Source organism: Electrona antarctica (genome assembly GCF_951216825.1).
Source record: "Electrona antarctica genome assembly, chromosome: 9".
NCBI classification, from domain to species: Eukaryota; Metazoa; Chordata; class Actinopteri; order Myctophiformes; family Myctophidae; genus Electrona; species Electrona antarctica.
The window spans coordinates 36,450,440-36,472,498 of NC_136790.1; the positions used below are offsets into that span (position 1 = coordinate 36,450,440).

Below are 22,059 nucleotides of genomic sequence, written 5' to 3' on the forward strand. Positions count from 1 at the left end.
CAGTTTAGTGTTCCATTAGTGTTTCATTAGTATTTAGTGTTTCATTAGAAACATTAAACACTAATGAAACACTAAACACTAATGAAACACTAAACACTAATGAAACACTAAACAAACACTAAACACTAATGCAACACTAATGAAACACTAAACACTAATGAAACACTAAACACTAATGAAACCCTAATGAAACACTAAACACTAATGAAACACTAAACACTAATGAAACACTAAACACTAATGAAACACTAATGAAACACTAAACACTAATGATGAAACACTAAACACTAATGAAACACTAATGAAACACTAAACACTAATGAAACACTAAACACTAATGAAACACTAAACACTAATGAAACACTAACTAAACACTAATGAAACACTAATGAAACACTAACTAAACACTAATGAAACACTAAACACTAATGAAACACTAACTAAACACTAATGAAACACTAATGAAACACTAAACACTAATGAAAAACTAAACACTAATGAAACACTAATGAAACACTAAACACTAATGAAACACTAAACACTAATGAAACACTAATGAAACACTAAACACTAATGAAACACTAAACACTAATGAAACACTAATGAAACACTAAACACTAATGAAACACTAAACACTAATGAAACACTAATGAAACACTAAACAGTAATGAAACACTACTGAAACACTAAACACTAATGAAACACTAATGAAACACTAATGAAACACTAAACACTAATGAAACACTAATGAAACACTAAACACTAATGAAACACTAATGAAACACTAAACACTAACTAAACACTAATGAAACACTAAACACTAATGAAACACTAATGAAACACTAAACACTAATGAAACACTAATGAAACACTAAACACTAATGAAACAGTTTAGTGTTCCATTAGTGTTTCATTAGTATTTAGTGTTTCATTAGAAACATTAAACACTAATGAAACACTAAACACTAATGAAACACTAAACACTAATGAAACACTAAACAAACACTAAACACTAATGAAACACTAAACACTAATGAAACCCTAATGAAACACTAAACACTAATGAAACACTAAACACTAATGAAACACTAAACACTAATGAAACACTAAACACTAATGATGAAACACTAAACACTAATGAAACACTAAACACTAATGAAACCCTAATGAAACACTAAACACTAATGAAACACTAAACACTAATGAAACACTAATGAAACACTAAACACTAATGATGAAACACTAAACACTAATGAAACACTAAACACTAATGAAACACTAAACACTAATGAAACACTAAACACTAATGAAACACTAATGAAACACTAAACACTAATGAAACACTAAACACTAATGAAACACTAAACACTAATGAAACACTACTGAAACACTAAACACTAATGAAACACTAAACACTAATGAAACATGTGGAACGCCCTACAAACAGTCATTAAGACATGTGAATCCCTTGACTCCTTCAAAACCGCTCTCAAAGGGCACCTACGGACGGCTGCAATTCGAAACTGGCCCCCGTAAGAATCTGAATCCCTCCCCCCCCTTTTTCCCCTCACTGTATATGTTTCTTTTCCCTTTTTACCTCAGTTTAGTGTTCCATTAGTGTTTCATTAGTATTTAGTGTTTCATTAGAAACATTAAACACTAATGAAACACTAAACACTAATGAAACACTAAACACTAATGAAACACTAAACAAACACTAAACACTAATGAAACACTAATGAAACACTAAACACTAATGAAACCCTAATGAAACACTAAACACTAATGAAACACTAAACACTAATGAAACACTAAACACTAATGAAACACTAAACACTAATGATGAAACACTAAACACTAATGAAACACTAAACACTAATGAAACCCTAATGAAACACTAAACACTAATGAAACACTAAACACTAATGAAACACTAATGAAACACTAAACACTAATGATGAAACACTAAACACTAATGAAACACTAAACACTAATGAAACACTAAACACTAATGAAACACTAAACACTAATGAAACACTAATGAAACACTAAACACTAATGAAACACTAAACACTAATGAAACACTAAACACTAATGAAACACTACTGAAACACTAAACACTAATGAAACACTAAACACTAATGAAACATGTGGAACGCCCTACAAACAGTCATTAAGACATGTGAATCCCTTGACTCCTTCAAAACCGCTCTCAAAGGGCACCTACGGACGGCTGCAATTCGAAACTGGCCCCCGTAAGAATCTGAATCCCTCCCCCCCCTTTTTCCCCTCACTGTATATGTTTCTTTTCCCTTTTTACCTCTATGATGAATTCCTGTTCTGTTCTTTGACTATATAGAAGTGTCTATTTGTACGTCTCTAAATGTTTTGATGAATTGAACATGGTGGACCCTCTTGTAAACAAGTGTAATGCTTAATTGGGTCGTCCACTCACAGTTAACAGTCTTTTTATTGAGTTTGTGCTTGAAATGTACTGTAATTCTGCAAACTGTTAATAAATATTTCAATCAATCAATCAAAAAGCCTATTTATAAATATCCACACCTAGCAAGATCATCTCGCCCAGCAGAGGGAGCCACAATACATTATATAACAGTGATTCTCAAACATTTTCACCAACTTGATACACATTAGGCCATAGACACCCATTTGATAGGATTTTGTGCCATGGACCCCCATAAGAGGTTATTTTTTTGTTTAGATTATTAATTCTACAACTGTCCATACTGTGGGGGAGATAACTGCCCATTCTGTGGGGATCAACAGTAGTCCTTCTATACTCTTCATGGGATCCAAACATTCAGACACAAAAATCAAATCCAAAACATAACACAATGAAATTCCACCAGTACATTCGGCGAAAACAGCCCATCAACAAACTGAAAAGCCAATCGCAAACTTGTTGATGGTCTATTTCCGAGGTGACGTCTAGTGGGAAAAAGGGCAGGCCAAGTATATACCCATGGGGAACCCCAAACAGCTAAGTATTGCTTAAATGAAGTGGTTAAACCATGCCAAAAATATTAAATTTCTCTAATAGTGGGCGGCTGGGTGCTGAACTCCCGTAGCCTGGCTCACCAAGTCACCATACCTGTATATAGCCTCTGTAGGACTCCCATTCACTTGTATTCATAGTTTAATATAAAACCTGTGTTAAATATGTAGAATGTCGAAGGCTATGTATAAATACTACTCCTCATATGACAAAGGTCATGAGCCTGATTTGAACTCCTGATGTCACTCCCAGTTATACACACTTGCGCGCACACTTCAGTGCAGAAGGCCCTGTCCAAATACAGGCCAGATCAGTTTACAGACCAGACTATATATAACCCACACACACACACACAAACGCACACTTACCGTTCCAGGCTGGGTCTTCATAACTTTTCACGTCAAACATATTCATTTTAAATCTCGTGTTTCACCAATAAAGGCTGCAGTGCCAGAAGCAGTAGCAGTGATACTTGTGGGAGTAATTATACTACCGTACTACTGATCAGCAGCACGCACTGCCACACCCTGCTAAACCACACCCATCCGGGTAAAAACACCTGGTACTCAGTCAGCGTTTCCAGACCTGAGCCGACAGCCGTGGTCTGGGGTTTTTAGACAGCTGGTGGATGGAAAAGAAGCTCCACCCATGCGGCTGAATGCCACGACGGCCAGATAAGCCTGTCTGGTAGATCTGGCAACAGCTAGTCACAGTGGTCGACAGAAGCCGTAGCCAGACCTACCAGACAGCAGCGGACGTTTTCTCTGTCGGACAGCGTCTTTTCCGGGTTTTTAGACAGCTGGTGGATGGAAATTAAGCTCCACCCCCGCGACTGACTGCCGCGGGGGCAAGCGTTTCTGGGAATCTGGCCGTCGCGACATTCAGCCGCGTGGGTGGGAGCTTCTTTTCCATCTAAAAACCCGGAAAAGACGCTAGCCGACAGAGAAAACGGCCGAGGCGTCGGCTCAGGTCTGGAAACGCTGAGACTGATCCTTCACAAGAGTGAAGCCTAATTTTCACTCTGTAATACAAGCTTGGCGCTTGCAAAAATAACTGATCTACAAAGTACAAACGAACAGCGGTTATTCTTGGAAAGCGCCAGAAGTATAAATGAAGCTCATCACGGGTTTGTTTTGAACAGGGAGCTGTGTTTGTATGGAGTGTTAAATAAAGACATTAGTCAGCAAGCTGATGATTCCAGTCCACTCCCCTTCCTCCTCCTCGTTTATTGATTGGTTAAAATTACAGTTCTACCGTCTAAAGCCACGCCCAGTCTACAGCCACGCTGTAAAAAGAAGCTGAATGTTCTTTCATCTTTACACTCTGTACTTCTATGTGATATATTGTACAAAAATAACATTTGGATTTTTTTCTTTTTGTTTTTTTTTTGCTGTGAAAACTTTTTCCTCTCCATGTCCAAACCTAAAATTGTTTTTTTTGTTCTTTTTTTTTGTTAATTTTTTTGTCTTTTCTGATGTCTATCCGTTTGTCCATCTCTCTGTGGCGCTCTTTGATGTGTTGTGAGCTGAACTGAACTTCAGTCAGCTCAACTGTACAAAAAAACAAAATTAATCTTTAAAATATTAATGAATGATCAGTGTTTACATGTCATTATTATTATTATCATTATTATTATGAAACATCCGGCTTTTCTGTTGGTTTGTTCCTTTCCTATAGTGTGATGATGTGATAGTCGTCCTGTGATCTGATTGGCTGTAGCTTTGCCCGGAGGCTGGCCAATCACATTTCACCCCTAAGACAAACTCAAATAAGTCCATACAAAGTGAATTCTCAAGCTTATTGTAAGGCAAGCTCTGCCTTCCTCAGGTAACCCAGTCTGTGTCAGAGCTGAGTGGGTCACATGACGTTCTCAGCCAATCGGCTGGGCAGAACAGTGGTCTTAAAACAAAGCTTTATAACATCTCTACCAAACTAAAGCTGTATTTTTATATATATATATATATATTTTAGAAACAAAGTGGATTCTTTGTTGTTTTTTGAAAACTTTAGTGTCCTTCCTTATCTTTGCTCTGACTGGCTGGTGCAGGGGCTGACCCGAGTGCCCTCTGAACCAATGGAAAAAGGAGGATCAGAGAAGATAAAAAATAATAAAATAAAGAAGAGAAGAAAACGATAGAGATAATAATAGAAATAAAAGGAAAGACGGTGGTTGAGAGTGGGAGGGTGTGTGGGTTTGTTAGCGTGCTAGCGGGCTGCTAGGCGCTAGCTTCAATGGTACACTCCTTGGCCAGGTGACCCGACTTCCCACAGTTGTAGCAGTTGACCTCAGAGGCTTTGCTGCAGTGAACCGCCACGTGTCCAATCTCTCCACACCTGGACAAAAAGACAAACACACTTTATTACAACTTGAATGCGTTACTGAGACGGATAGGACAGCTGAGAGGAGCATGGTGTAAGTGAGTGGTTCTCAACCTTTTCAGGCTGCAACCCCCCAAAAGTCATGTCTGCACTGGGGACCCCCCATCCGAAAAGCATAAAGATTGTACAAGTTGACTCATTTAGTTTGACTCGGTTCCACAGATAAATATTGTGAAAATAGACGATCTTCAGACTCACAGCGCTTGTATCAGCTATTTAAAAAAATGATGCCTCTTTTTTATATTATTTGACCTCTGGGGGGTCCTGACCTACAGGTTGAGAACCACTGGTGTAAGAGACGATATAGCAAGAAGTGCAGCATCGTTGATTCTTGGTTTTTATTATTCTGCTTTGGTTTCTTTTTGAGTGGTGTAAACCACTCCTACAACTGGCTTTGTTAGTGCAGAAAAAATGAGCATGGTTGCTATGTTCACCCGGGTGTGATTTCATTATTGAGTGGTGTAAACCACTCTTACAACTGGCATTGTTAGTCTGTGCAGAAAAAATGAGCATGGTTGCTATGTTCACCCTGTTCACCCGGGTGTGATTTCATTACGTCAGACAGGCTATATAAGACCTTACACCACTCAGTTCACACGGGTGTGATTTTTTCTATGTAATCAACTAATGTTAACAAGGTGGGCATAATAAGGCCCATACCTTTTTGGTCAATCTGTATAATATATGAACCTTTTTTTCCCAATGCTGTACTAAACCATGACCGAGATAAATAAACTAACTATAATAATAATAATAATCATATATACAATTTATATAGCGCTTTTCTAGGTACCCCGGTGGCTCAGGGGTAGAGTGGCTGGATGGGAACCGTGAGGTTGCCAGTTCGAACCCGGGCTCCCCCAGAGTTACTGTCGAAGTGTCCTTGAGCAAGACACTGAACCCCAAATTGCTCCCGATGTGCTAGTTTGTGCCTTGCATGGTTTCCGCTGCCATCGGTGTATGAATGTGTGTGTGAATGGGTGAATGTAATGCACAATATCTGTAAAGCGCCTTGGATAAAGGCGCTATATAAATGCACCATTTACCATTTACCATTTACCCAAAGTCGCTTTACAGAACAGAAGTAAACCCAATTTTATTAGAAAAACTAGTTAAAAGGTTAAAAACTAGAAATCAGAAATAGTATGGATTAGTGTCAGTGGAATTATATTGTAAGTATTGAGAGTGAGACTGAGTCACATTTCATGGACGATGAAACACTGACTGGGATGCAATCAGTCTCCCCCTCGGCGTCACATCAGTAAGTTGTATTATGAACAGACATGAGGAGACCATTATGAAGCGTTACTGGCTGGGTAGGCTAGCTGGCATGACCTCAGGTAGCATACAACTATCTCGCCTCCTTACAATTGATCATCAGAGTCCGATTATCCATACATATTTGTATTTGTTTTAGGGGCGCTAGTCCGTTCCATATCCAGCTTTTGGTGTGTCCACAGACTTTGTCCTACACAAACATTCAATTCCCATTGACAATGAATAAAACATTTTACGTCATAGTGTCTGAGCAAATAGTGTCTATTTTACGTCATAATGATATACGATGATAAGGAGCTTCAGAAAAATAAAAACTAGATTATGTTACTCCTAGAGACAGCATGTTGGTGGCAGAAAGGTTGCAGAATAGTGCAGAATCACCATGTTTCAAATAATATCAAACTTTATTATACCTTTCATGTTTGAGATTCAGTGGAGCTCAATCTGGTTCTATGCCCGTGGGTGTCTCTCACTCTAGTTAAGTAGTTTGACAGATTGGGCACAGATCCCCTGAGTAACTTGAAGACAAGGCCCATTGCAAGTCGCTGTGTACTGTCCTCTACCTTCAGCCATTCCAGCCTAGTAAAGTGAGCTGAGGTTAGGTGAGTCCTGGGAGTGAGGTCTAGTAGTAGTAGTTTGTTTTCTACCAATTTTTCCAACCTACAAAGAGCAGTTCCTTATTAATAGCTGATTAATTTGAGTTGTTATGATAAATAGGCTTGTAAGCCATGCTCAAAATGAGCATGCCTTTAAATATTACTCCCATTACTTACAAATACAACTGTTCAACCTTGATGTTATACAGTAAAATCTCAATGGGTCTAGGGCAGGGGTTATTATTGGCACTTCAATGACACTTACAGAAAGAGGTGCAAGTGCCTCGTTCCTGGCCACATCACTGTCGTGCCAATGATAATGCTAAAGCACAACCTCCCGTGTAACATTGCATCACTGGCATCATTCAATTGACTGGGGCGTGTCTTTCAAAACAGCACTCATATGGGTTATATGAATGTTTTTGTGCCTCTCTCTATTTGCTGAATAAGCACATGACCAGACAGGGACCAACAACATATCGTCTGATAAAATCGGACAACCCATTGATCAGCCGGGCTCTAGTTTCGTTGTTCTTACCGGTAACATTTGACCTTCTCGCATCCCTTCTGGATGTGTCCGAAGCCTCCACAGGAGTAGCACTTCTGCTCGTTAGCGTGGTCACAGTCCCGTGCCACATGGCCTCCTTTCCCACAGGTGTAGCAGACCTGCTCCCTCTCCTTTTTAGGCTCCTTACAGTCCCTTGAGATGTGACCTGACCTACCACAGTTATAACAGGCTGGAGAGGAGAGGAGACAAAACAGACAATAGTTACTTTATGTGACGTTTTGACATCTTAGACAAATGGTGAGAAGCAGAGCCTTCTATTAGAGGTCTGTCAAAAAGGAGGCAGAAAACACGTGGTTCATGTAACTCGAAATAGTGACATGCTCATAGACTCCAGTCACAGGGGTGCCCAACAGGTAGATCGTGATCTACCAGTAGATCACACAGGCAGGGACCACATGACATGCCCTTAAAAATGTATAATTTAAATAAATAAAAATAATTTTTTGGCATTTAGTTATATACAAGTTATATACAAAAAAAACATACCAATTCCATTTCCCCCCTCTATTTCCCATTCCAAGTGCGTTTGCCTAATATGTAACTATTTTCAGCAATGGGATAATATAAATATTTTGGTGGGTAGATCTGGGTGAGTTGGTCATTTTGAAAGTAACTCTCAAGTCTAAAATGTGTGGGTCCCGATGAAGTGAATGGAGGTGACGCAACTCTCTAATAGTAGGCTCTGGTGAGAAGTATTTGACAGGTAATAAAACCCGGTGGACAGACATGCAGACAGACAGCCGGGTAGACAGATAGTCAGGAGTGTCTCACCATCCTCAGTTCTCTCACAGTCCCTGGCGACATGTCCTGGTTCTCCACAGCGATAACAGAACAGATCTGCGCGCGCACACACACACACACACACACACACACACACACACACACACACACACACACACACACACACACACACACACACACACACACACACACACACACACACACACACACACACACACACACACACACACACACAGTTTGACTAAATGTAATTTGTGTTACATTTGACTTCTGAACAGTTAGAAACAATCACATGGATTAAAGCAACAACAACAAAAAGTTAGACCCAGTCGTAATATGTGATGTGACATTTATGATGTTTTGGTAGCCATACAACGAACCAGTTGAAGAAATTGCAGATTGAAGCCAGAGGGTTATAACCCTAATCATTAGGATTTTCTGGAAGATTGAACTTGCATTCTATTGCTAGTTTGACCACTTAAAAGTAACACATAACTGAAAATAGGCTATGTACAAGCTTACAAACACGTCACAGCCTTTGAATGGCGTGCTTCCATAGAAGACATGCTGATATTCAAATGACTGTCTGAAATCAGTCGTGGTGACTGAGAACTTTAATCCATGCAATCAATATGTTAGTCAGACAGACAGGCAGACTGACCTTTCCCTCGACCTCGTCCTTTGCCCCGCCCCCTCCCAGTCCCAGTCCCAGTTCCAGTTCCAGTTCCAGTCCCAGTTCCAGTTCCAGTCCCAGTCCCAGTCCCAGTCCCAGTCCCAGCGTTGGGACAGTTCTTGATCCAGTGACCCGTCCGGCCACACCCAAAACACTCGTTACTGCTCATCACCACGGCAACCACTACACTCCTACTACACCTGTAACAGACAGAGACAGACAGCTGTAAGAGATTGGTCTACTAGGCTAGGGGTGCACTTAACACTTAATCAATCTAATACATTTTATCAATTATTACAAATATTTTGAGCATGTCATTACATGCATTACATTTAAGAAGTAGTAGTAATTGTTGGCCTACACTTTTGCCTGACACCGTTGTGCAAAAAGGCTAAAGTGGTTGATTCACTCATTGATATATATTTTTTAAACTATCCCCAAAACGCACTTATTTATTATTCGATGAATCATATAAGTAATCAATAGGATAATCAAAGATCATTCATAGTAGGTTGCTGGTTCTAATTCCTGGAATTTATAACTAAGATTAGTGCAGTGCGTGTTTGGCTCCTAATATTGCTGCACGCAGTTGTCAGGGGCCTATTTGGGGGGCGTGCCCAATTGGAGCATGTGGCCATTCAGAGCGCATGCATTATGTGGCTCCCGGAAGTGCTGCTCGAATCGTTATGATGTGATTGACGGTCATCAGCCAAGGGGCCAGTGAGGCTATTCAACGTTGAGGCGCTCGGCCCTAGTGGTAGGAGGAGGGACTACAGGCGGACCCGTGGATTCATGACCGGGAAACCCCGTGCAGCTGGGCTTTAACATTGAGCGCTCGGATGCACTTCCGCATTTGACCACCAAAATTTGGTGGTCAAATGCGGAAGTAGACGTTCTGAGACGGTACTTCCGGCAGTCTTCCGGGTGCTTCAAAACGCCACTGAGCAACTTCCACTGACATGAATAGCTGGGGGGGCGGAGCTTCGCGACAGTTCAGTCTCTATCCTTTTATATACTCTATGTCATCAGCACACAATCGCCATTTATGCATGGATTTTGTTGGAAAGTGTCCAACACTTTCACTGCCCCACAAGCAGAGACAGAGAAAGAGAGGGATAGAGAAAGATGATTAGCCTGCAATGCCCTGCATGATTTATTTTTGTCACTCTTATTAAAAATACAATGCCTACATAAAAAGGAAACTTGGATGGCGGGTGTTTTGCAGCATTATTTATAGGGGGGTTCATAGCAGGTATACTCCAGGCTTTACAATCTCTACACTGCTTCTCTTCTCTTGTTGCTGTGAGGTTACTCCTACTGCTGAAAAGAATATCCAAATGGAAGTAGTATGTTTTACAATTCTTTTTCAAAAGTTTCAATCAACAAGAGTGATGGATGATGAATTGCCAAATATTACGCAAGAAAGAGGAAAACACTGTGAAAATGGGATTCATGGGAAAACTATTTTCACAATTATTATGTATCTGTGGATGAGGTAATGAAGGCAAAAATAGCTCATTATGTATACATTGTACAGCTGCAATTGTGGTTCGAAGACATTGGTTGGCGAGGGGACCTAGCACAGACCCATTGGGGACACGGGTCAACAAAGTTGTATAAGTGATTTTAAACTACAAACTTCGTGTTTTAATTAAAATACTATTATTTCAACCGTGACAACTGACCCCCCCCCCCCTCTCCACACACACACACACACACACACACACACACACACACACACACACACACACAAACAGGTTGGTAGGCACGTATATTGTTGTTGGTGTCAAGTAATGCTGCTCCGCCAGTCCGCCCACCCACGCTGTAGGCCTCCTTAACAGCCCCAAACTACCAGACAGGCGTGACTGTGACCCCTAAACCCCATCACGACACGCACACACACCTATACAACACAAATCAAACACATCACGGTCACCACCCCCTGTAACGGACCTGCGGCCACGCACGCACGCACACACTGACACACGCCGCCCCCCCACCTCTTCACAATCCCACCCCGCACACCGTATAGCGCGCGCCTGTGTGTTAATTTAATGATAACGTCACCGTAAAGAAACACAACTGTGTAGTCTGACGCAGCAACGGCCGGGCCTGCTGTTAGCTTAGCATGCAAACTAGCCACTGTTAGCATCAAACACAACGCCACGGTTGTTGTTTTCTTATCGACTTTAATTTGCGCGTGCGCGTCGACCCGCGGCGTGCGCGTGTCCGTGCGTGAGGAAGTTTTTTTACTTTTTTTTAAGGGGATATTTTTAAATGTTTTTTTGTGAATAAAACTCACCTGGCGACGTGACTCTGCTGCTGTTTGTTTTCTATCCCTCCTCCTCTCTGCGACACGCGGTCTGCGCACGGCACTCTACCCCGCCCCCCAAACTCTGTTGCACACGGCACCAGAGGATCGACCACCACACCCAGCCACCCCCCCCCACCCACCGGTCCCACCCCATACACACAGACACTGACCCAATGTAGTACCCCCCCCACACACACACACACACGCACACACTGACTGTGACACACACACACGACCCGATGTAGTACCCCCCCTCCCTCACGCACACACACTGTGCACACACGCACACACGACCCGATGTAGTACCCCCCCCCCCTCCCTCACACACACACACACACACACACTGTACACACGCACACACACACACACACACACACACGACACGAGGTTTCCCCCTCCCGTGCAGTTATATTGTTAGTTACATCATGTGTTGATTACAGTTTGACACCCCTGGTGTGACATCATCAACATATTGTGTTTTTGTCCCAATCTCGTGATTAGTTGTGAATGAGACAGCAGCCGGCAGGGAAGCATTCAGTGTGTGTGTGTGTGTGTGTGTGTGTGTGTGTGTGTGTGTGCGTGCGTGCACACCGTGTGTGCACCCGTTTATACGATGTTATTACATAGTAGGAGGGGGAAATCTGCTGCTGTTACACCATTACTCAAAAAACCTGGTTTAGACCCAAACATCTTCAATAACCTCTGTCCCATCTCCAACCTGCCATTTCTCGCTAAAATCTTGGAAAAAGCGGTAGCATCCCAGATTCAGGCCCACCTCACTAACAATAGCCTCTATGAACAATTCCAGTCCGGTTTTCGCCCCCGTCACAGCACAGAAACAGCCCTACTTAAAATCACTAACGACCTCCTGATGGCAGCTGACTCCGGTTTAATATCCATCCTCATGCTCCTAGATCTGAGCGCGGCCTTCGGCACCATTTCCCACTCCACCCAGCTCCTTGACCGACTTGCATCCATTGGTTTATCTGACACACCCCTAGACTGGTTTCATTCATATATCTCTCTGGCCGTACTCAGTTCATTCAATTAAAATCATTGATTGATTGAATGATTGATTGATTGAAGAATTTATTAACAGTTTGCAGAATTACAGTACATTTCAAGCACAAACTCAATACAAAGGCTGTTAACTGTGAGTGGACGACCCAATTAAGCATTACACTTGTTTCCAATAGGGTCCACCATGTTCAAATCATCAAAACATTTAGAGACGTACAAATAGACACTTCTATAGACAGAACAGGAATTCATCATAAAGGTAAAAAGGGAAAAGAAATATATACAGTGAGGGGAAAAAGGGGGGGGCGGGGGGGGGGGGGGATTCAGATTTTACGGGGGCCAGTTTCGAATTGCAGCCATCCGTAGGTGCCCTTTGAGAGCGGTTTTGAAGGAGTCAAGGGATTCGCATGTCTTAATGACAGTTGGTAGGGCGTTCCACATTTTGGTGGCATAGGAGCGAAAAGAATTTAGTCCCTTGTTTGTGCCGAATCTGGGTTGTACATGGTTCGTTGCACTCCCTCTGGTGTTGTGGGTGTGGACTTCGTTAACATTAAGGAAGTATCTAGACAGGTACATGGGTATCTTGGTGGTGTATCGAATCTTGTGGACCAGACCCATTGCAAGATGCTGTACTCTGTCGTCGACCCTAAGCCATTCCAGCCTGTCGAAGTGGGCAGGGGTTAGGTGGGTTCGGGGGGCTAGATCAAGTAGGAGCCTGACCAGTTTGTTTTGGGAAGTCTGGAGCCTGGTTTTAAGGGCCTTTGAGGTGCTGTGGTACCAGGAGGTGCATGCATAGTCAAAGAAACCCTGTACAAGGGCTCCTGTTAAGGTCTTCAAGGTGTTTTTGTTGACCAGTGAGGAGATCCTGTAGAGGAATCTTGTTCTATGGTTGACTTTTTTGATTACGTTAAATTGATTACGTTTGATTACATTCACATCCCATCCCTCCCTCATCTCCTCCGGTGTTCCCCAGGGCCATTGGTCCCCATTGGTTCAAAATCCACACTCACCAAGCAACCCAGTTTTACCCTCACCATTGACAACTCCTCGGTTTCCCCCTCCCCTCAGGTTAAGAGTCTGGGTGTCGTCCTCGACAGCACCCATATCAAGGACAACACAAGAGACGGTCACGGCCACACAGCCAACTCAAGGTACGGCCACGGAGCCGATTTGGGGACCTAACACAAGGACAACACAAGAGACGGTCACGGCCACACAGCCAACTCAAGGTACGGCCAAGCTCCTCCAAGGAAAACAAACAAATTAACGGAGCTGAACGTGAATCACCCCCACCGCCCACCCCCTTTTTTCCCTCACTGTATATGTTTCTTTTCCCTTTTTACCTCCTTTATGATGAATTCCTGTTCTGTCTATAGAAGTGTCTATTTGTACGTCTCTAAATGTTTTGATGATTTGAACATGGTGGACCCTATTGGAAACAAGTGTAATGCTTAATTGGGTCGTCCACTCACAGTTAACAGCCTTTGTATTGAGTTTGTGCTTGAAATGTACTGTAATTCTGCAAACTGTTAATAAATTCTTCAATCAATCAATCAATCAATATCTGAAACTCTCAGATCTGAACAAACACCTCTAAGGGCAGCCAAAAGAAAGTGGGGCAAGACAAAGCTTGATGACCCCCCCCCCCCCCCCCCCCGCCCCAGTCAAAAAACACTGTGTTTGAAAGCACTCAAGCCTAAAGATGAATACAAAATCAATAATACTGACCAATACTTAGATAGGGACCCCCCAGTCAAAAAACACTGTTTGAAATAGACACTCATGCTTACACAGTACACTAGTACACTACAGCTTTCAGATGAATTGAATATAAAAGGACTCCAATGGAAACAAGCCTATAGGCTTTCTTCCTCCTCTTAGCAGACCTTGTATTGAACTGTACTCATAGGGCTCCATCCATCCCTTACCCCTTATCCCTAAACTTATTTGCCATTTTTTGCTATTTTAAAACATTTAAAAATAGTTAAATTAGCCAATCTACATCGACACGTTGTTAGCATGTAGATCGGCTAGTAAAAAATGGCAAATAAGTTTAGGGATATGGGGTAAGGGGTGGCGCAAGATATAGGGCATATACTGTAGGCTATACTTTCCTGTGCTTTTTTTCTGCAAGGAGACCGTAATGGTTTCTTTCCGCTAGATGGCGACAAAGGTTTATTTCCCACAGACAGATGTTTCACATTCACAACATCCTGGCTAATCTTTTAATTGGTTCAATCACATTTACAATTACAAACTGATACAAATTATTTTCGCAGAAAAGTAAGCCTGGGACCGAGGCTAATACAATCTAGGGGCTATATACTTAATATTATAAAGTTCATTTAGAGTCTAAATTATTTTATGATGAGGTGATGACAATAAAAGTTGGAGCGCTTTATTGCTTCCCGAACAGTAGGCGGCAGCATTACGCCAACGGGCGTCTATAGTCTGCCGGAAACAGCAACAGAAAATAGCAGATCTACAAGCCCACAGCGCGTCCCGGATGCGAGGAGTCGTGGGATTGTAGATCTGCCATTTCTGACACGCGACACCGTCTTGCGCCGAAGTATCGGGCTTGTTGTTAAGAAGTACTTCCGGTGGTTTTCACATTTCCAGATCGTGCAGTGTTCGTTGTGAAGTGAACTACAAAGTTAAAATCTATCAGTTAAATTAATTAATCTACAATTTAACTAACAGTTAACATTTAACAGACAAAAAACACTTAAGACAGCAAAGATGGTAAGGAGCACCTGGTGCTATTAGAACCTATGCAGACGTTTAAAATGCTTGCTGTTAACTTAGCTGCTAGCGGTGCTGTAATGTAATGTGAATGGAGGCTAAGCTAACTTCTAAATGCAAATTGCGGCTAAATTATGTGACGTTTGAACTGTAACTACTTTCACCCTGGCCAAAATCTGTCATGATATGTATTCCGTTTTTTGTTTTTACTTTTTTAATTCTATGTATTATTATTATTATTATTATTATTATTATTATTATTATTATTTAGATTTTGTTCTACATTACTTTTAGCCACAAATCGACATTGACGCTCACTCAGTATGTTTTGTTTTCACTATGCAATGAAACGTGTGTACATTAATGTAATGGTGAAAGCTGTACAGTAATTTTATAATAACTAGCATCATATACACACAGCAGTTGTGAAATCTGTGTGTCTGTGACCCTGACTGGTGTTAACTGCTGTCTGTCTGTCTACCTTCCTCCATACCATCGCTTCATCCTTCATCCTTCCTCCTTCTCTTCCAGGCTCGAAATGCAGAAAAAGCCATGTGAGTATTGTGCTTGAATTAAACAGATACATTATAATGTGTGATTATTTACCTTGCTCTGGATTACAGGATACAGGATTTGTGTTAAAATATTCTAAACGTGTTCCTTTCCCCCCAATATTTCTATTCTTATTTTTATTGTGTTTAGCGCATGTACAAGCTTACAATGCGATGTTACATGTTGTGAGCTTGTAGATCAGCTATTTTCAAGTAGTTGATGTATTTAGGGTAAAGCGGTTAAACATATTTTGATGCTCTATGAACACATTTAGCTGGGGACCCCCTCAAGGTCCTGGACCCCAGTTTGAGAACCACTGAGTTATTGTATTAGTTATTGAGCTGTTGTTTGTGTTCACCCAACCCATTAAAACCGGGAAAGCATCTCTGTCATTTTAGATTTGAACCACTGGCACTAACCATTATTTAATAGGTTGCCTATTTTTCTTTTTAAATTTGTGCAAATCTATGAATAGCCTACATATATTTTTTTCAAGCGAACATTTTTCACTAAAATCTTTCCTGCTTGGGGTCCCTGGGACAAAATATTTTGAGATGGCGGTCAGCGTCTGAGCACCACTGATATAGCAACACACGTTTTTTTTCTAGAAAACTGTTTGGATTTAGAAGACATGTGTAGAATCGGCCTCAGGCTTGTTGTTAACACATTGAGAGCCCACGCTTAACTGCCCAAAATCACTTTCACCTAGAAAATCCATTCACATTTTTTATAATTCAGCTGACTGTGGAGACACATGCTGGAACTTTTTACTTTGAAATGTTTTATAGTTTCTGAGTTATTTAATTTAAACGCCAAATGCATTCTCAATGGCGAAAAAAACAAACTTTGGCACCACGTGTTAAAAAAAAAAAAAAAAAAGTGTTTTGATTTTTCTGATTTTTTTTACTAAAAAAAAAAATAATAAAAAAAAAAAAAAAAAAACTTTTTTCTTTTTTTTTTTTTTTCCAAGACGTCCACAGACGTCTTGGGCTATGCACGTTGCGCAATACCCAGGACGTCCACAGACGTCTTGGGCACAAGATGTGTTAATGGGTTGTAACTTGTGTATTGTAGGACTGCTCTGGCTCGGTTCAGACAGGCACAGCTGGAGGAGGGGAAAGTGAGGGTAAGAAACTAATAATTATACTGTTTAATTCTGCTGTTCTACTGAACTACTGTACTCTGCTACTACGCACATGAACACTGATAATACAACACATGTCTGTCTGTCTGTAGGAGAGGAGGCCATTCTTGGCTTCAGAGTGCAGTGAACTTCCTAAAGCAGAGAAGTGGAGGAGACAGGTTATTATTGCAGTTGTTTTTCATAGTGGCAGTGTTTCTGTTTTATGTCAGACCTGCTATAAATTATATGTGTGTTTGTTCTGCAGATCATCAGTGAAGTCTCAAAGAAAGTGGCTCAGATCCAGAATGGTGAGAATATTATGTGGGATAAGAGAAGGACACACACACACACAAATAAAACAACTGTTTAAATGCATATGCAACAGTAATGTGTTGACATATTTTAGACATGTAGCATTGCAGAAATAGACAGATTGTAAAAATTAAAAAAAAACTCTGGGCCCTGTTTTACACACAGTGAAAGTATCATTGCTCGTCTATTATTTGCATCTATTATTTAAAAAAAAAATCGATTCTCTTTTATAATCAATTACTTCGATTTACTTTTGAGCCCGTAAACAAGACAGGCTCGTCAATCCTCCTGCCGGCTCAGTGCCGTATTAGTTGAGAATAGCAAACAATCGCTGAAAGGGTCACCATGGTTGATGCGAAACTTGAAAGTACATCACAATGTCTGCATCAGTCACCAATAATATAACAATAACAAAGATACCCTGACCAAATAGACATTTCTAAAATGGTTAGTCCCAATACTTGATTCTGATAATCTGATTGGCTGGTAGCCATGGTAAATCTCACGATAATCCATCCACACCTTCAATCACTATATCATTCCCAGCTGCGTTACATTGATCCCGCAGCTCTGTAGCTGAACTGGGCAAGGGGAGCACTTGATTGGGTCGGAAAGGGTCGGAGACACTCCGCTGCGCGTAGTGTCTCACTACGCCTCTCAGCCATTATAAAATACCCGGTAACCTGAGACCTCTTGTGGCTTATTGCTTTAATAGAATATGTTGATTCAGACCTGATGAAGACCCACAGTGGTCGAAATGTTGTTTGAAACTAAAACTAAATGTTATACTGGGATCTACAGTGTGCAGACTTCCCTAACATGTTGATGAAGATGTACTGTCCACCATGCTGACTGCTGTCTGTCTGTCTGTCCGTCCGTCCAGCTGGTCTCGGAGAATTCAAGATTAGAGATCTAAACGATGAAATCAACAAACTGTTGAGAGAGAAAGGTCACTGGGAGGTCAGAATTAAAGAGTTGGGAGGACCCGACTATGCTGTAAGTTTGTTTTCGTTATCATTTTGTGATTATGTTATCCTTTTCTGTACTGTATGTAATGTCTATCTAGCGTACAGGTCCTAGAATGTACATACTGTATGTAATGGCTATCTAATGTGTTGTAGCGTACAGGTCCTAGGATGTTGGATCATGAAGGTAAAGAAGTACCTGGTAACAGAGGGTACAAATACTTTGGAGCCGCCAGAGATTTACCAGGAGTTCGAGAACTGTTTGAGAAAGAACGTATGTACTAATACTACAAGTACTACACTTAACTCTATTAATACTACTATTGCTCTACTTGGTACTTAACCTACCACAGTTAAAACTGTCTACAACTATTGCACTTCAGTACTTCATGTTGTCTCTGTCGGATGGAAACCTCATATGTCCAAAACTGTTACTTTTCAGGATTCAAATTAAAAAACATCACGAACATCACTTCGTGCCATGTTTCGAAGTTGTGGATCTGCTGATGCTTTTTGTGCACCGTTAATTTTTAAAAAAAGTTCAGGAGATAAGAGTTTTCTGCCCCACAGCAACGCTGAAGCAAAGTAAAAGTAAAAGTACTTGAAAATAGCGGATCTACAAGCTCACAACAGGTGTGAGGATGTTTTGTTGGAATTGCTTTTGTATCAAATCTAAATCTGCAAATAATTAGAAAGTAAAGCTTTCAAATAATTGTAGTGAAGTAAAGTACAATATTTGCTTAATTTGTAGTGGCCTATATGGAGTAAATATGTTGTAAACCAAAAACCAAACTAAATTTTAAGTAAAGATACTGTACCTCAAAGATTGTACTAAGTAGACTAGTAGAGTACTTACGACTGGGTGGGGGGGCATTAACCCTTGGTTCATTGTGTGTGTGTGTGTGTGTGTGTGTGTGTGCGTGTGCGTGTGCGTGTGCGTGTGCATAGCGACTCCTGCGGCGAGGCGGACCAGGGCAGAGATGATGAAGGAGGTAGACGCAGAATACTACGGCTATAGAGATGAAGATGACGGCCTCCTACTTCCTCTGGAACTAATCTATGAAAAACAAGGTGAGCGACTTGGACTGAGCAGTCAAAGCAAAACACTATAGGAATGATTACTATGGGAATATAGAGCTTTGATATCTTTTTAGTGAAAAGGTCACTTGTAACACCTTTACAAGTGATTTTCAAAAATAGCAAAATTAGCTAATGTAAATGTACAATGTGTAGGCTAAGCAGACTAATACATTTAGTCTAATATAAAATAATCCATTAGAATTTTGCCATGATGATTCGTTGATGAATATAAAAAATGTAGTAGGGTATGATATGTGGTTCTACCAGTAGTTCTCAAAGTGGGGTCCTTGAGGTGGTTCCAGGGGGTCACCAGGAAATTGATAGGAACCGGTTAGGAACCAAATGTACCCTAATGGAGCTAGTGTACAAATGGAAGCAAATGGAACCATTTGGTACCCTCTCAGGCTTGCCGGGGTCCTTGGCCTTTTACCAAACCGGTGGTCCTTGAAATAAAAACGTTTGAGAACCACTGGTTTATGTTGTGTGTCTGTGTGTGTGTGTGTAGCCGTAGCTGAGGCGGTAGAAAAGTGGAAAGCAGAGAAGGAGGCTCGTATCTCTGGAGCAGGAGGAGCAGCAGCAGACGAGGAAGAGGAGAGTATCTACGCTGTTGAGAGAGATGAAGAGGTGAGGCACAAGGCTGCAGCCTTGCTCGGGGACACTTGAGCTGTGTTTGGGTGGGGCGAGCCGCTCCTCACTCCAGAGGGCTGCTGTCACGCTCGCTCATTTGCTCATGTTGATTTAATTGTCGCTCGCCTTCATTTGCGCACCGGTCCCTCTGCTTAGACTCGAAACACGCAACAAACACGCGGCAAAACGTTTCTCTGTGTCTGTCCGTGCGACCGGGCATCTTAAACATGTGGTGCACGGCCACGACCGGAGTGGCTTTGAGTGGCATGCGGTTCTCGTTACGAAGCCGCTCTGACCCATTTTAAAACCCGCTCCACGTTCAATTCAAAATCCTGTCGCTTTGCTCCCACTTTATGCCACTCATCATATGCTCTGGTATTATATATTTATGTGGAAGTAATTCAAAATTATTGAAAGTCATTTTTGAATTGCCAACATATAAATAGATAATAGATCATACACACTGGAGTCCGTCAGGGTACAAGAAGGCAGTCTGTGTGTGTGCTGGCGACAGTTCCATAACTCGTAAATTCATGTACAAAATGATAATTAGTAACTCCCAAGCTGTCTGTCTTCCTGTCTGCCAGTGGGATGAGGGGAACAGAGAGCAGACAGAGGAAGAGGAAGGGGCCCATACCTTCATCGCCCATGTACCTGTACCGTCACAGAAAGAGGTGAGACGCGCTTATATGAGTGCTGTCATGTTTTCATTTCATCAATGGTGGTCAAAGTAGTAGCAATACCACAATATATTGTAGAACTAGAAATACTAGTTTTTACTTGAGCAGTACAAAAGTATTGGCATCAAAATATTCTTAAAGTATTGATTTCATTCCTTTTGAAATAACTGTACAGAAACATGATGTGTGTGTGCGTGTGTGTGTGTGTGTGTGTGTGTGTGTGTGTGCAGGTGGAGGAGGAGCTTGTTCGTCGGAGGAAGATGGAGTTATTGGAACGATACGCCAGTGAGAGTCTGATGGCACAGAGCCAAGAGGCCAAAACACTACTGGGAATGTAGGCACTGTGTGTGTTGGGGCTCTTCACGGGTCTACCTGAACCGAAAGAATCCAACAATGCCCGGGTCGGTTCAAATTATTTTACCGCTCAGGTCTGTTTATCGTTATGTGTAATTCCCGAATGGATCTGTGAAGACTCGTATTCCGAACTGATCAGGAAAGAAAAGAAATCCTGATGACTAGACTGACCTAGGATCAGATGACTCTTTGGGGGAAAGCTGTGCATCTGTGTGTACCAGGCAGCTGAGATTACATCAAACTATACCTCCATGGGATCAAAGCAGGGCACAGTGCAAACCCTGTGCCATCTTGGATTCCTTCTTCAGCTAAAACATTGATATAAAAAATTGTATTTCTCTTATTATAGGTATGCTACGTAGGTGTAATTATGGAGCAGTAGTCTATAACTGGCATCTGCTGGTAGAACTGAGTTTATTCTTTTTGCCACGTCCATGTAATACCCAACAGTTGGATTTTGTTGTTCTGTAATATGTTGGACGAAATGGGATTTTGGAACACATTTCACGGGTCCATTAGACTTAAATATGGCACGTTTGTTAAAGGACCACTTCACCACTTTTCAACCTATCTTCATATAATAGGTCCTCACTAATAATCATGATAAAATGGGAGGGAGCAGCAATACCAGTGATGTAAACGCCATCGTGCCAGCAGAAGTGTCTGTCTCCATATTAGTGGCCGTTGCTAGGTGACTGTCGTAATATTGGATATTGGATGTTTGTGTAAATAATATTTTTTCTACATGAACTTTGTTTAAAGATTAAAGACAATGTGAATCAGATTGTACAAACACAGTTGTCTGTTGCCATCTTAATTAAGCCCCCCCCAAGCCTGCAGAATAGCTGGGCAATGTTGAAGCCGCCATCCCTACTAGTCAAAAATGGTACTACAGGCCCAGGTTACATGTATGAATGAATTGTGACGTAGGTCGTGACGTAGAGGTACCACAAGAACAGCGTGAAGGGTACTATGATAGGAGCCAACCAATCATATAAATGCTCGAGGGGTACTACCCGGAAGACTTTGTCGTGGCTTC

General features: G+C 41.5%; 2 protein-coding genes across 2 annotated transcripts; one reads left to right on the forward strand and one right to left on the reverse strand.

Moving 5' to 3' along the window:
* Positions 1–4,205: 4,205 nt before the first annotated feature.
* Positions 4,206–11,674, reverse strand: LOC306929330 (uncharacterized protein). Its single transcript, XM_079509773.1, has 5 exons — positions 11,554–11,674; positions 9,240–9,451; positions 8,609–8,674; positions 7,808–8,006; positions 4,206–5,350 (listed from the first exon to the last, which is right to left on the reverse strand). Exons 2-5 carry the CDS (start codon positions 9,418–9,420, stop codon positions 5,233–5,235), a joined length of 564 nt encoding a protein of 187 aa, XP_079365899.1. The 5' UTR covers positions 9,421–9,451; positions 11,554–11,674; the 3' UTR covers positions 4,206–5,232.
* Positions 11,675–15,177: 3,503 nt separating this feature from the next.
* On the forward strand, positions 15,178–21,817 carry isy1 (ISY1 splicing factor homolog). Its single transcript, XM_079510176.1, has 11 exons — positions 15,178–15,327; positions 15,859–15,881; positions 16,954–17,005; positions 17,116–17,181; positions 17,268–17,310; positions 18,198–18,310; positions 18,436–18,553; positions 19,228–19,350; positions 19,865–19,983; positions 20,574–20,660; positions 20,897–21,817. Exons 1-11 carry the CDS (start codon positions 15,325–15,327, stop codon positions 21,002–21,004), a joined length of 855 nt encoding a protein of 284 aa, XP_079366302.1. The 5' UTR covers positions 15,178–15,324; the 3' UTR covers positions 21,005–21,817.
* Positions 21,818–22,059: the final 242 nt, after the last annotated feature.

Excerpts from the sequence above, each read along its gene's own strand:
- LOC306929330 (XM_079509773.1), bottom strand. The coding sequence starts at position 9,420 with ATGAGCAGTAACGAGTGTTTTGGGTGTGGCCGGACGGGTCACTGGATC. Across the intron at positions 8,675-9,239 it reads AGGACGAGGTCGAGGGAAAG|ATCTGTTCTGTTATCGCTGT; the intron begins GTCAGTCTGCCT and ends GTGCGCGCGCAG. Across the intron at positions 8,007-8,608 it reads CTGTGAGAGAACTGAGGATG|CCTGTTATAACTGTGGTAGG; the intron begins GTGAGACACTCC and ends TCTCCTCTCCAG.
- isy1 (XM_079510176.1), top strand. Across the intron at positions 17,182-17,267 it reads CAGAGAAGTGGAGGAGACAG|ATCATCAGTGAAGTCTCAAA; the intron begins GTTATTATTGCA and ends TTTGTTCTGCAG. Across the intron at positions 20,661-20,896 it reads CTGTACCGTCACAGAAAGAG|GTGGAGGAGGAGCTTGTTCG; the intron begins GTGAGACGCGCT and ends GTGTGTGTGCAG.